Here is a 14,173-nt window from a genome sequence, read left to right as displayed (position 1 = left end):
TATATATATATATATATGTCTAGGATATATACACAGCGTACAACTACTATATTTTTATCACACAAATTGATCGTAATTTAATTTTTCGAAAAACTAATTGATAAAATAAACGTTTTTATATATTTTTTTTGAAATGTTATCAATTACAATCTGAGAACATATAGGGCTACGTGCTTTGCGGTCTGCTGCTTGAAAATGGTACTTGAATGCAGATCGTAACGAGGGCCAAGGCAGCAGCGCACCGCAACTCAAGTACTTTTAATTACACTTTTGTAATAAGTACGTTAACTTTGTAGGCGAAAAAACTATTTCTATTTAAATCAACTTACAACTATGATAAAATAATCAAAAGGGCACAAGATTTTGTTCTTTTCTCTTCCTAGTCGTTAACATCGGCAATTCCACCGGAAGTGATAGAAAACATGACCTGGTTTTCGGCCAAATCGGGACTGTCGTATAATTTTGCGATTCTCTTTTCGCCTTCGGCTTTCAGGAACGCAACTCTTGTTGTGGATGCGTGAGCCAAAATATTTCCACCGATCGGTTTCAACACCACGTCTTGTTGTGTTGTCGTCAGATCTGTCGTTATCTGATTTGTGATAAAAACAGCCACGTTATATTCCTCACTAATTTTCTGCAAACGAGACAACATTTGTCCCAGTTTCTGTTGTCTGTCTGCTATTTCTCCCCTGCCTGAATAATCGACTCGAAACAGGGCCATGATCGAATCGATAATGAGAAGTTTAAAAACTCCCGCTTCTTCGTGGAACTTTGCCGCTACGTTATTCAAAAGTTCGAACTGGTGCTCTGAATTATAGGCGCGTGCGTAGAGGATGTTGTCTTGAACTACAAGCGGGTCCAAATTAAAACGGTCCGCAATTGTTCGAAGCCTTTCCGGGCGACTAACAAATAAAAAATATAATAAATAAAGAGATAAATGTCATTAGTTACATTCTACATACAAGGTGTGTTCTGTATCGATAAAAATCACTTTTCCGCCCAAATATCCATTTGAACCTGGCATTTGCGCAGTGACACATAAAGTATGCGAAAGTTGAGTTTTTCCGGCTCTAAATTCCCCAAATACTTCCGTTATGGACATCGATTCGACACCACCACCTAATAATTTACTTGAAAACACCGTTATTGTTAACTATTATTATTTAAAAAGGCCATATTAACTTACTCCAACGCATTACTTCCGGTACTTAATTTAAATAAATGTTTTCGTTGATCTGAAAATTCTGATGCTGTTATAAAACAGTTTGGCAATGAGATCTTTGTGCAAGCTTCTTTTATTTTTGCCACTTTTTCGTCATTCGAACCGATTATTTCGCAGAGTTTCTTTGTAATAGTCATTTGGGCACCTTTAATAGTATTTATGCCCGCAGCTTGTAGCTTTCTTATGTCTTGAATAGAAATTCCATGTTCTTCGAGAAGAACAATGTCCTGAAAACAGATTTCTTCTTCTTCAATATCTGCATTCGTATCTTCCGTTGTGTCGCTAAGTGGCTTCTCTGTTTCATTAATATCCATCATTCTCGCTGCCATGAAAAGGTTTCCAACTATATTATTATTACAGTTTTAACTCGAAAAGCGTAGTCTTCAAGAAACTTGCAACTGTAGTGTAATCAATACAATATTAAACTTTAATAATAAACAAAACAATTGACAGACGTTACCATTGTTGCGTAGGACCGCAGGTCACTTCATTTAGTCGTGTGATTGGAGATATATACTTACGATACACTATACACTAATCTCTTATCTAAAGATTTTGACCATAGATAATGATTTTGACTTTGACCATAGATAAAACTTTTCATCGTCATGGTGAACTTCCCAAGTGTCTAAATAATGGCTAAACAGTGCAAGGATTATAATTTTTCCAGCTTTACATGCATTTAATTGAAATTAATGAAATAAGTATAATAAAAATCCGTAAAATATCAACAGCAAAAGCATAATCATGAAATAATGGCAATAAATGTGCAGTTTTTTTTCATCGCACGAAAACGTCTATAATAACCAGAAAAAGATTAATAACTAGATTACAGTTTGTTCAATTAGTCTGTACTTCTATTGCATACTGACAAAGGAGAAAATCGGTAACGCTAGGAAGTTTATCCACTTCGTCATTTATCTATGTCTGCCACTATAGGGAACTAACTTCATAGTCGTAAACTGCCAATCAGTCAGAATTTGAAAATTAATGACAAACAAAAGAGAGAAAACAAAACACGATTCGTTTTGAATGTTACAATTCAATAATTGCTGATAAGTAAACGAATGTAAGTAATGTTAATTGATATGATCTATTAATATACAACAGCTATTAAAATCCATAGTATAATTTGATTTGGCCATGAAACTAGCTGCGTTGCTAAAATGTATTCAGAATCAGCTCTTAACGGTTTTAACAAATCTGTGTTATCTATAAATTCTAACAGTGAACTGACGTTAGTGTATGTTTTGCATACAAGAAAGCCTTTCATCTAAAATAGATATGTTACTGACTATAAAATAAACTGAACGTTGTTACATATTACCTTCTGTTTGTGTGAAAATTGTACACTTAATATGGTTTGTGCTATATCAAAATCCGGCTGGTCGCTAAAACAGCCGTTAATAAATTTCAACATATGTTTTTTGAATGTTTTGCTTAGGCTGCTGCAGAATTTAATTGTTTCCCCATTTGTAAGTTTAGCAATTTTTTTGTGAATTTTCTTTTCCAGTTTGCTTTGTAGTAAATACTGTTCATTAGATAGTGTTCTAAAAGCTACTCTCTGCTGAATTGAAATTGATGGTCCTACGATTTCTTCAGTAAATAGGGGCAACCAGTCTGATATTTTGCTAAAGTCAAACCGAGTATTTGTTACTTTATTAGTTCTCTGAGTGTTTGCCCAAACCTAGAATTAATAGTTTTAAAAAGTGATAGTTAAATCAGCAATATCATACATTTTTTCTATTGATGACACAATAGATTATCTGTAAGGGAGATATACTGTCTAGGATATTGTATTTTGTGCCAGTTGTTACATCAAAAATGTAATATGTAGGGGCATAGGAGTTTGATGTTGATTCTCTTGTTAAGACATAAGCACTAGATCCATTAGGTGTACCATAGCCCAATAGTAGCCAAACATGTAAATCTAATGACTGCAGACAACAAGCTAGTGTTACTGCATGGTCCACCACTGAACCAACCATAATATTCAAAAATTGCTGTAAACAAAAGAATTAAGCTTGGTTATTAAGAAATAAGTGGAAAGTAGAATAGGTAATACATGTACTTAATTAATACCTTTGCTGTAAGCCAGATGTTTTGATAATATTTGTTATAATCGGTGAAAGAAAATTTAGAAATGTATTTGGCCAGTTGCTGGGTGGTAACTTGAAAATTATCTGGATTCAGCTGTGGAAGTTCAATAGGAGTTATATATCTGGTAACGCAGCTCGTTCGACCGTAAACGTCTATGGCAAGAGCAGAAAATTTTCTGCGAGGAAAATTCTCGTTATACCGTTCGTTCCATTTTAGAATGTAATTTCTCAAGTATGGCGTTTCGTTGCTTTGCAATTTTTCCTATATAATATTTTTGATTAGATTCGATAACATGCTTAGGTCAATTACAAAAAAAAAAAATAATCATTACCATGTCAGCATGCAAACGAGGCATAAAAGGCTGTGCCCTTATGGACAGAGACAAGCCTATAGGACTGATATGAGGATAAATGTTTGCCCTTTTTTCCGGTTCATATCCGAACAAAAGCGTGGGCGTTTCGAGCCGAAATACACCTTCTAACTGTAAGTTAAATTCGGAAAATTAATATCTGAATGTATAAATGTAAAAGATAGTAAATAAATAAGTACAACCGTACTATGTCACTTTCGTAAATGGATGAAATGTTAATTTCTGTCGATCCAAGCCATATTTTTTCTTCGCTATTTAATATATCAAATAAATGCAGACTGATTGAACCACTTAAAAAATTTGGACTCATAAAATCTACATTTAAAGTTCTGGAAACAAACATGTCCTAGATTTTTTTTTTATTGTAAGTTTCTTTACTTACTCAATTTCTAGTACCAGTGTTTCGTTCCAAAATGGGTTTGAACTGTTAATGATGCCGCTTTCCACACTTTTACTGTTTTTTGAGTGTTTTAAAACAACGCACAATCTTAAATAAAAATCATCCGAATTATTTTCAGTGTGTTCGTCTCTGTGTACATATTTTCTTGTTCTTTTTGGAACGTCCAAGGCTGATCGTATTGTCACGAATATTTTAAGGGGTGCCCTTATATTGAAAAATGTTTCATTTCTGGACGACGTCTTTTGAAAATTCATGTCGTTATATGGCATTAAATTTAAACGAGAATGTAATGTTAACCAGTTGAACGTGTTGTTAATCGCTTGCTTTAAGTAGTTCCTATAAGAAAACGTGCAATCAATTAATATGCAAATGTTTTAATTAACAGTAATTTATTACTCGAATTGTCGTACAAGTTGTTCGTTTACGACATCGTCGTAGGAAAGATTAATGTCTGTGTTTCGACATTTTTGAAAAACTTGGTAATATATTTCACGTAGTATAGCGAGTCCTTCAGGTTTTGTAACGTTATCCTTTTCTATCAAAGATGCGTAAACTTCTTTCTCGTTTTTTCTCATCTTATAATTAGTTATTGTGTGTTTGGATATTTCTTTTTCGTTTATTGGCACACGATGCCCATAAAATTGGGGTTCGTTTTTATCTCTAAGCTGTAACATTGTTAGTCTGTCGTTCGTTTTAATCGCTTCATTTTTACAAAATGTTAACGGTCTCAAATAATAGTTGTAACTAAAATATTTATTAAAAAAAAAAGCTATTTTGTACCATAAAGTTTCAATACCTACTGAAACTGTTTTGTGTATTCTTCCGAATGTGAATATGTTTCTTTTTCTAGGGTTCCAGTTGCAAAGTTATCAAACTTTGAATTTTTGGGATCTTGGGGATCGTTTTTGTTGGACGGTGCTTCGTTGACTGGATGAAGCATCTGTTCGACGTTGTAATCAGTATTGCTACTGTAAGAAACGTTCCCCTTTATCGTCCATTCAACAACGTATGACATAATACCAGACGTTGACAATCCTAAGTCCTCCAAAATGAGATTGTACTTTTCGAAGAATAACTTTTTCACACACTCGCCAGAGCCAACGCCGCCATATTTTCGAGGTACTTGTTGTCCATTTTCAAAAGAAATTTCCATCACTTTGCATGTAGGCAATCGAGGCAGAGTCAAATTCGTTTCGTACAATTTCTTCTTCGAGGTGTTGTTGCCACTCTGTTCAAATAGTTCGAGTGTAACGGGTTCAGAAATCGTTTCTGTTATTATAACGAACTTTTCGTCAAAGTCACAAAAGAAATTGTCGTCCATTTCGATAATTTTTGATTTGCAAATTTCAATTCCATTGTGAAGCAATTTAAAAAAAATTTTCGTACCTCTAATAACAGTGCGTCTTAATTTTTCATTTTTATTCTCCACTACTTCCGTTATTTCTTGATCATATTCAATAAAAAAATCAACGATCGGTTCGCCAGGTTCTCTGAAACATTTTTCGTATTTACTTTTGACTTCGTCAAATGACAAATGTTCTTCTACACTAATATCAAGATCGTCAGATTGTTTAATGAGTATGTTTCTATTGCGTTTTAGAAAATCGTTTTCGTATTTTATTTCGTAAAATAACATTTTCATTTCGACGTCCATGTCGCGCTTGTCTTGAACATAGTTTCGCTTTTCTTTTTTGATTATTAGTCTTAGTGGTGTAGAAATGTGTCCGTCGATTTTTCTCACATGCTTTAACATTTTCCACGTTTCCAAAATATTTTTGACCGTTCTTCTTCGACTTATACGTTCATCAAGCACTTTTTCTCTTAGTTTATAAATTTCTATTATTATTTTATACATTTTTTGTAAAGCAATGTCATATTCGTCGTCATCGGCATCTGCGAGATAATTTTCCAAGTTTTTCTTTGTATTTCTCAAGTAGTTTAATCGTTTTGTAACTCTGTCAATTTTGTTTCCGTCTTCTTCGCGTTTGAATAGCGTATAATAATAAATTAAACGATTTTGAAGAACATGTTGTGCACTAAAAAGTGGATGGTGTTGGAATTTCAAATAACGAACGTATATTTGTAAAACGTTTCCTTCATCAATTCTGACTCCTTCTAATTGAGGCATGTCAAATTGCGCAGGAACGTATTGGGAAATATTATTCATATGGATATTTAGATACGACACATTTGGTCTCAATAATGCGTACTCCAATGGTGCCTTCGTTATTTTCAAATTTCCTTCACAACTAAACCATTTTCTACGAATTTCAATAGTTTAATAGTGTACGTTTACTGTCTTCCTTCTTACTTCTCATTTTCCATCATCAATCTTTGTTCCAACATGCTCCTTTGGGATTTTGTCATTGATGGAAGACTTTCTACATATATTCCTTCTTCAGATAAATATCGAGGACCGTTTGCCTCAATTTTAGCAAATAAGGGTGGGTCAGATCTGAAAAGGAACACTTTCAAAAATTAAGTAAAAACTTTTTTTAAACCTACCGCGACGGTTTCCAAAAGTGTTTTTTTTCCGATGACTCTACTACATAGTTTAAACTTTGAGGCCAGAATAAAACTAAACTATTCTCGTACCCTACTACCTTTTTGGCAACTTCCTGAAACTCGAAATATACATATGTCTATATTGTATACTAAACAAGCAAATGATAAGTATTTATACATTATCTGTTTCTAGTTGCTGTTCTGCGATAAAAAAATCAAATTCATCTATCAGTTTCGATTGATTATTATTGGTTTTTATTCTAATTTCACAATCTTTAAGATCGTTACGGATAGTTCCAACTTCTTTTTGAATTGTTTGTGTTAATCTTTTTATAGTTTTGAGACCACCTGTGTATTTTTCCAATGTTTTTCGTGTTTTTCTTGCTTGTATTTTTTTTACATGAAATCTTTGACGAAATTTTATTCTATAATTTTTTTCATTCGCCTTGGAAACGGAAATTGTATTATTATACGGAGAACTCGTAATAACTTCGACGAAAGTCGCACCGTTAGTAGAATTTTCAGTAACTGTTTTTGCCTTATTGTTAGTTTTTGAATATTCAATGCGTTCGATAGCTTCGTCCTAAAAATATCAATTTTAATTTAATGTCATTGTCAGAAAGATAAATGCATACTTCCGAAGATAACATTTTTAACTATATGGTACGTAAATGAATCAGGTAAATCGTAGTTTTGTTTGTATTGCGCGTTTATCTTTCTTAGCAACCCCTTGACACGATTACACTACTGCAAACTTCATTGTAAACTGCTACGTGAAAAATGAATATTTTCCAGTTTTAGTATTACACATGCACTTATTCGTTATTTTTTTTTTATTTAATTAATTTTGTTTTACTTTTGCAGTTCAAATGACGACTCTGAAAAAGTTGTTGATAAATGGCGTTCGAAATTTTAATCCGGAGGATGGGAACCAATTAATAAAATTTTCCGCACCGTTGACGCTGTTCATTGGTCAAAACGGTTGTGGTAAAACAACCATAATAGAATGTCTAAAATATGCATGTTCCGGTGAATTGCCAGGTTGTTCGGACAGGGGCCAAGGATTTCTTTACGATCCCAAATTAAATGGCGAACTGGTTACCTGTGCGCAAATAAGACTCAGAATTAGAACAGAAAAAGGAGATACATACACGATATCAAAAAGTATGAACGTAACAGTTAGAAATAACAATCTTACATTCAAAAAAGTTGATCACTCTTTAAAACTGCAAAAGGTGGGGGAGAAAGACGAACAGATGGTATCGGGTAGATGTGTGGACGTGGATGTTTTTTTTACTGAAACATTTGGTGTTTCCAAGTCGATAATTAATAATGTAATTTTCTGCCACCAAGAAGATTCTCTTTGGCCTTTGGACGAAGGATCCAAGTTAAAGAAAAAGTTCGACGAAATTTTTGAAGTTACCAAATATCACAAATGTGCAGATCACATTCGCAAGAAAATTAAAGAAAGTGAACACCGAATTGATGTAATGAAAAACGATTTGTTTCGTTTGGAAGATAAAAACAAGGAGTGTGAGAGCAAACAGATAAGTTTAGTCGAAAAGGAAGAAAGATATGCAAAATACGCAACTGAAATAATGGAAAAAGAGGAAAAACTAGAACCCATCATGGCTCGTATTAGAGAAATATGCGAATTACAAAAGCATCTTACTCACTTTCATGAAGAAAAATCTGCGAAATTGTCTGAGAAAAAAATGATAATGCAACACATAGATAAACTTTTGAAAAATTTAAAAGGATACGAATTTAAGGGCTCGGAAGATGAGTTAAATAATGAAATTCAAAACTTCGATAGATATCGCCATGAAATCGATGACAAGTTAACGTCGCTTTCTAAAAAGAAATCAGAAATAGACATGCAAGAACATACTAATACTCAAAAAAAATCTAAGCTTTTAGCTGAGTTAGGAAAATTACAACAAGAGAAAAAAAATCACTTGGAAAAGATCATGAAACGAAAGGAACTACTTCAACAGATGGAAAACTTACTAAAGGTGAACATCATAAATGGCCAAAATGAAGACGATGCAGATGTTACAAATGCCAGTAATATAATAAAAAACGCAATCGAAAGGCTTCGAACCTCGTTAAAACAACTTTTCGTTGAAATAAACGAAAATGAAACTCTACTTCAAAACACCATAGATGAATGCAGAGATAAATGTAATAAAGTTAAGCACGATATAGAATCTAAAAACGGGCAAATAAGCGAAAACATCAAAAAGTTGCGCGAAAAGAAAAACCAATTGCAAGAATTATCATTTTCTGACGATCAGTTAGCAACATTAACTAATAAAATAGCATCTGTAGAGAAGGAACTGCAATCAGTGAAGGAAAAATTCGAAACGCAAAACGTATCTCAGTTCAGTATAGATAAAGAGAAATCCACCATTAAGAACTTAGAAGAAAAGTTGGAACAACTCGACGAAGAAATGAAAATTATGTTAAAGAATAGCATAACGGAAGCGGATATGGAAAGACGGCTGTTTGACATGAAAAAACAAGAAAATGAATTAATAAAGTTGAAAAACAAACATCATGATAATTTTGAAATAATTTTTTCTAATGAAATTCCACAACGAAACCTAAAAATTGCAGTTGGAGAGATAAGAACGAGTAATTCTAAAAAAGTGGCGGAAATAACTAGAAAAATTAACCAACAACAAAACATGTTGACTCGTAAAGAGGCCCAGTTAAAGTTCGCCCAGCAAAAACTTCAAGCTTTCGAAGACGAGATGATATCTTGTAGAGAGAAACTCGCCGCAGTTTGTAAAGACCAGACATATGAAAGAACAAAGGCGTACGTCACGATGGCCACCGAAAAATTACGCAAAGACAAAGGACAATTTTCTTCCGCAAAGATATTATACGAAAAATTTATAGAAGAGTTTGAAAATGACAAGTGTTGTCCTTTGTGCCGTTCGCAATTCGACAATAAGGAACAGGTGATGGCTGAAATCGTTTCGGATCTTAAACAGAAAATTAAAGAAATTCCCATGAGATTAAAAAAAGTAGAAGACGATCTCAAACAGAAAGAAAGTGAACTTGATAAGATCACCGAACTCGCATCCGTTAATGGTAAAATAAAAGAACTTTCCGAAAAGCAAATCCCATTAGCTAGTTTTGAGGTTGACGAGTTAACTGACGTTTGTGAACAACTTAGAGTGGAATTGGAAACTCTCAAAAACGATTTGGAAAGACCTCAACAACTTGAACTTGTTTGTAACGAGGTGCTTCCAGATGCCACACTTATGGACCAGATTAATTTAGAAATAGTTAGTTTGAAGTCCGCCATCGAAAATTTGCATTTACAAATCATCAAAACCGATTCGAATCGTACAAAGCAAGAGACGGAAACAGAAATTGAAAACGTAAAAATGGAGCTTGGAAATTCTCGACGAGTTTACGAAAACGCAATTAAAAAAATACAACTCTACAACAATCGTTGCCAAGAACTCCGCGAATCGAAAAGCGAATTTATTCAACAGCAGCTAAATATACAGAAACAGATTCAGGGAAAGCCCCAACTAGAGCAGCAACTGATAGACATTTCTACTGAGACAGATCAGTTAAAGAGCGAAATTAGAAGTCTGGAGGAGTCTCTGCCAGCGCTACAAAACGATCTTACACGCGCCGAAAAAGTTCAACAAGAGGAAAAAATAAAAAACAAAGAAAAAGTAGCCACAGTTCAAGACAGTTTGTATGAAAACGAAAAGTTATTTGAAAATATTGAAAAATTAACGATAGAAATTAATGAATACGTAAATAAAAACAAAGACGCTATTTTTGAAAAAATGCTGGATAGTTCGGCAAAACTCGAAGATCTCCTTCAAAATTTAAAAACGACCAAGTCAGAAATAGCCGATGAAATAAACGATTTGAATACGAAACGTTGCAATTTAGAACTCAAATTTCGCAATTTAACCGATAACTTAGATCTGATCGACAAACGAAAACGCCATTCGAGCCTCGACCAGGAAATAGAAGAGTTATCGCAAAAAATCGGAGACTTCGATGAAAAAACACTATTCGATGAGAAATTAAAACTTGAACGTAGCGGTGGTCGAATAAATCAAGAAATAAATAACTGTAAAGGAAAAAGCGACGAATTAAAGAATTCGATTGATGATTTAAAAGCAGAACTTGACAAACCTGATTTGAAATTAGCAAAACTCAATTACAGGTACAAATTATATGAAGTTGGAATCGAAGAGCAAATCGTCGAAGATTTGAAGCAGTTCCTAGTTGGATTTGAATTTTCCATTATGCATTTCCATCAGGAAAGAATGGAAGAAATCAATAAAACCATAAAAGATTACTGGCATTTGATCTATAAGGGCAATGATATAGACTATATCGAAATAAAGACAGAACAAGATGGAAAATCTACATCCAAGAGACGTGTTTACAATTATAAGGTTGTTCAAGTTAAAAACGATATAATGATGGAAATGAGAGGGAGATGTAGCGCAGGCCAAAAAGTTCTGGCCAGCATAATTATTCGATTAGCTTTGGCAGAAACATTCAGTCGTAAATGTGGCATACTGGCTTTAGATGAACCGACAACTAATTTGGACAGAACTAATATAAACGGTTTGTGCGAAGCTCTTATTACATTAGTTGAAACCAAAGCCGATGAAAAAAACTTCCAGTTATTAATAATAACACACGATGAAGAATTTATGAATGCACTCACTGCTATAGATAAGGTAGAATTCATTAATAGAGTCGAGAGAAATAAAGATGGACATTCCACTATTAAAATTGAACATTTATAGTTATTTGAAAATTTCGGTTCAACTATTGTTATAATAAAAATGCTAGGTTTTATAGGAATATATCTTTCGTACCTGTAATTCTGAAGAGGCTTCATGTTCTTTTCATTAATAAAATATTGATAATCACTAATAAGTTTTTACTCGTGCCACTTTTCCATTCAGTTTCATGTGAATTAATTGTTTTCCATAGCCTTTTTGAGTTCAATAGAGACAGTATTATTTTTCTGTGGATAACCTTACTTTATTTCTGAAGTCTATATCCATTTATATCATTGATATCTCGTCTTCTCATAACCTCGCCGTTATTGCTTAACGTTTTTCTGAAAAAAAGAAATAAATATAATAGTTAATGAGAATGTTGAAATGTACGTAAAAAATGGCTCTTTTATTTCGTAACAGATCGTTACTTGCAAAAAGATCGTTGCCTTCAAAAATCTTATCCAGAGACACTGGTTACATAGTTCTGTAAGTTAAATGTAGTCAATGTTATATTAACATAAGTTTTGAAATATTAATTTCAGGATTCCTGAGATAGGAGAGGATTTGCCCAAAAAGGGTTCATTATTGCAATCGAATGGTTTGCCGGAATTCAGTAATATTAGTGTAGAAAAATGTATGGCTGCAATCGGTGTTCAGGCTTTGGAGTTTGAAAAAGGCATAAAAGAAATTGAAAAACGATTAGAGCAACATCCTGACCCGGATGTGTTTATTCACATTTTTCAACCTCTAGATATACTAGGAGCACCTTTAGATGTGACATGGGGTCTTTCTAAAACATTGTATTTAGGAAATAACACATCTATGCCAACAAATAATTACTTGGCAATTCACGAACATGCTAAACGTGTGAGAGCATCAAAATTTAACTCTAAAATTATTTATGATTTATCAAAAAGAGACCTTGGTGATAAAAAAAGAACAAATGAAGAAACACGCATGGTAAAGAAATTTGTTCTTGAAGGCAAGTTAAATGGACTTGAATTAGATGAAAACAGGAAATATCAGCTAAGGGAAAATAGGAAAAACCTACTAGAAGAAATAGGCAAATTTAAAATCAAAATTGAAACTGCTACCAAACAATTCAAGCATGTAATAAATGATTTTTCAATTGTACGAGATTTCCCTGAAGACCTACTAAAGAATATGGCCGTTAATAGTGAGAAACCCAATGAAGGTCCCTGGGAAATAAAGCTGTTATCACATATTTATCCTCGCTTCATGGAACATTGTCCAGATAGAAATTTGCGATTTAATGCTTGGCTTGCATCAGTTACTGTAGGGGCTATCCATAGATCAAAAGATCTTGCAACTAGTGTACATGTTGAACAAATTCGGTTCTTAAGACGCGAACAAGCGAATATTTTAGGGTATGAGACATATGCTGATGTATCAATGGAAACCAAAATGGCAGCTAGCACTTCAAACATTAAAAGCCTCTTTAGAAATTTATTACAAGTTGCAAAACTCACCCAAGATGATGAGCTGAATAATTTGTACAAATTTGCTAAAGAAAGAGGGTTTGATGGGTCACAGATGGAATTGTGGGATATCCCCTATTGGAGCAGAAAGCAACGGAAAGCACTGACGAAATACAAAGATGAAGAAATAAGGGAATACTTCCCCCTCGAAACTGTCTTGAATGGCTTATTTAGAGTATGTGAGAAACTATTTGATATTCAAATTGCATTCCGACAAGGGATCTCCGTTTGGCACAAGGACGTCAAATATTATGACATTTTCGAAAAAAATTCTCGAGAACCGACGTCAGGATTTTACTTGGATCTATTTGCCAATAAAAATCATGAGAAACCTGCACTTCATATGGACAAGAACTGGATGGTAGCGATTCAAAACAGAAGTAAAATAGCGTCTACCATGCCGCTGGCTGCATTAATATTTAATTACCGTCCGATAGGATTGAACCAGCCTATCCTGCTTAGTTTTAAAGACGTCGAAACATTATTTAATAAGTTTGGACATGCTCTTCAACATCTTTTGACGCGTACCACTTATGCGGACGTAGCAGGAGTCTCAAATGTCGAATGGGACGTCGTTGAAACAAGCGGCCACGTTTTTTCTTACTTGCTTAACAACAGAAGTATTCTGAGAACCGTAAGCGGGCATTACGAAACAGGTGCCGTCATGCCAGATGACTTAGCTGATTCTATGTTCGAAAGTAGGAAATTAACAGCTGGGCTCGATCTTTGTCGGGATATGTACCTGTCTGCATTAGATATTGAACTGTATACAACTAAAGAGTACTGGCTCGATGTAGTGAAGCGTCTTTGGCCCGAATTTCGAAGCTTTCCCTTAGACAAGCTGGATTCTCACCCGTGCTCCTTTTCCCAGATTTTCTCTGAAGATTGGGCTGCATCATATTATTCTCATTTGTGGTCTCGTGTGATCGCCGCCGATATTTATAGCGCCTTTTATGAAGTCAGAAATGACGAGGAACAAATTAGAACAATAGGAAAAAGATTTAGAGACACTTATTTGGCTTTAGGTGGTAGCTACAGCCCCAACGAAGTGTTCAGAATGTTTAGAGGGCGGGATCCATCGCATAAGGCCTTATTACGACTTTTAGGAATAAAAAAAGACGGTCAAGTGCTGGTTAAATAATAAATCGTTATCTTGTATAAATAAATTTTGTAAAATCAGTTGATATCTGTGACTATTACTGTTAGATTAATTGTACAGTTTCAAATAAATTTAATTAAAAACTGTTTATATTTTAAACATTGTTTAATATTTAAAATAGTTTGTTTTCCTTTCTCCTA

The 14,173-nt window shown here is 33.9% G+C and overlaps 4 protein-coding genes across 5 annotated transcripts; 2 read left to right on the top strand and 2 right to left on the bottom strand.

The window, feature by feature from the left end:
• Positions 1-113: 113 nt before the first annotated feature.
• Positions 114-1,817, bottom strand: LOC108737113 (meiotic recombination protein DMC1/LIM15 homolog). The gene is made up of 4 exons (XM_018469793.2): positions 1,683-1,817; positions 1,187-1,620; positions 963-1,130; positions 114-902 (listed from the first exon to the last, which is right to left on the bottom strand). Exons 2-4 carry the CDS (start codon positions 1,549-1,551, stop codon positions 380-382), a joined length of 1,056 nt encoding a protein of 351 aa, XP_018325295.1. The 5' UTR covers positions 1,552-1,620; positions 1,683-1,817; the 3' UTR covers positions 114-379.
• Positions 1,818-1,892: 75 nt separating this feature from the next.
• On the top strand, positions 1,893-11,462 carry LOC108737103 (DNA repair protein RAD50). Of its 2 annotated transcripts, none has more exons than XM_018469781.2 (2): positions 1,893-2,291; positions 7,462-11,462. In XM_018469781.2, the coding sequence occupies exon 2, from the start codon at positions 7,467-7,469 to the stop codon at positions 11,394-11,396; it is 3,930 nt and encodes a 1,309-aa protein (XP_018325283.1). In that variant the 5' UTR covers positions 1,893-2,291; positions 7,462-7,466; the 3' UTR covers positions 11,397-11,462. The 2 variants fall into 2 exon arrangements, with proteins under 2 accessions (XP_018325283.1, XP_025828818.1); XM_025973033.1 differs by lacking the exon at positions 1,893-2,291 and adding an exon at positions 5,045-5,211.
• On the bottom strand, positions 2,297-3,868 carry LOC108737112 (coiled-coil and C2 domain-containing protein 2A). Its single transcript, XM_018469792.1, has 5 exons — positions 3,654-3,868; positions 3,305-3,583; positions 2,959-3,225; positions 2,550-2,909; positions 2,297-2,495 (listed from the first exon to the last, which is right to left on the bottom strand). Exons 1-5 carry the CDS (start codon positions 3,675-3,677, stop codon positions 2,319-2,321), a joined length of 1,107 nt encoding a protein of 368 aa, XP_018325294.1. The 5' UTR covers positions 3,678-3,868; the 3' UTR covers positions 2,297-2,318.
• Positions 11,463-11,469: 7 nt separating the features above from the next.
• On the top strand, positions 11,470-14,121 carry LOC108737104 (probable cytosolic oligopeptidase A). Its single transcript, XM_018469782.1, has 2 exons — positions 11,470-11,861; positions 11,918-14,121. Exons 1-2 carry the CDS (start codon positions 11,773-11,775, stop codon positions 14,013-14,015), a joined length of 2,187 nt encoding a protein of 728 aa, XP_018325284.1. The 5' UTR covers positions 11,470-11,772; the 3' UTR covers positions 14,016-14,121.
• The last annotated feature ends 52 nt before the right edge of the window (positions 14,122-14,173 follow it).

Source organism: Agrilus planipennis, unplaced genomic scaffold, assembly GCF_000699045.2.
Source record: "Agrilus planipennis isolate EAB-ADULT unplaced genomic scaffold, Apla_2.0 scaffold104, whole genome shotgun sequence".
In the NCBI taxonomy this organism is placed as follows: Eukaryota; Metazoa; Arthropoda; class Insecta; order Coleoptera; family Buprestidae; genus Agrilus; species Agrilus planipennis.
Note: the sequence above shows the minus strand (reverse complement) of the source record. Positions and strands in the feature narration are given on the sequence as shown.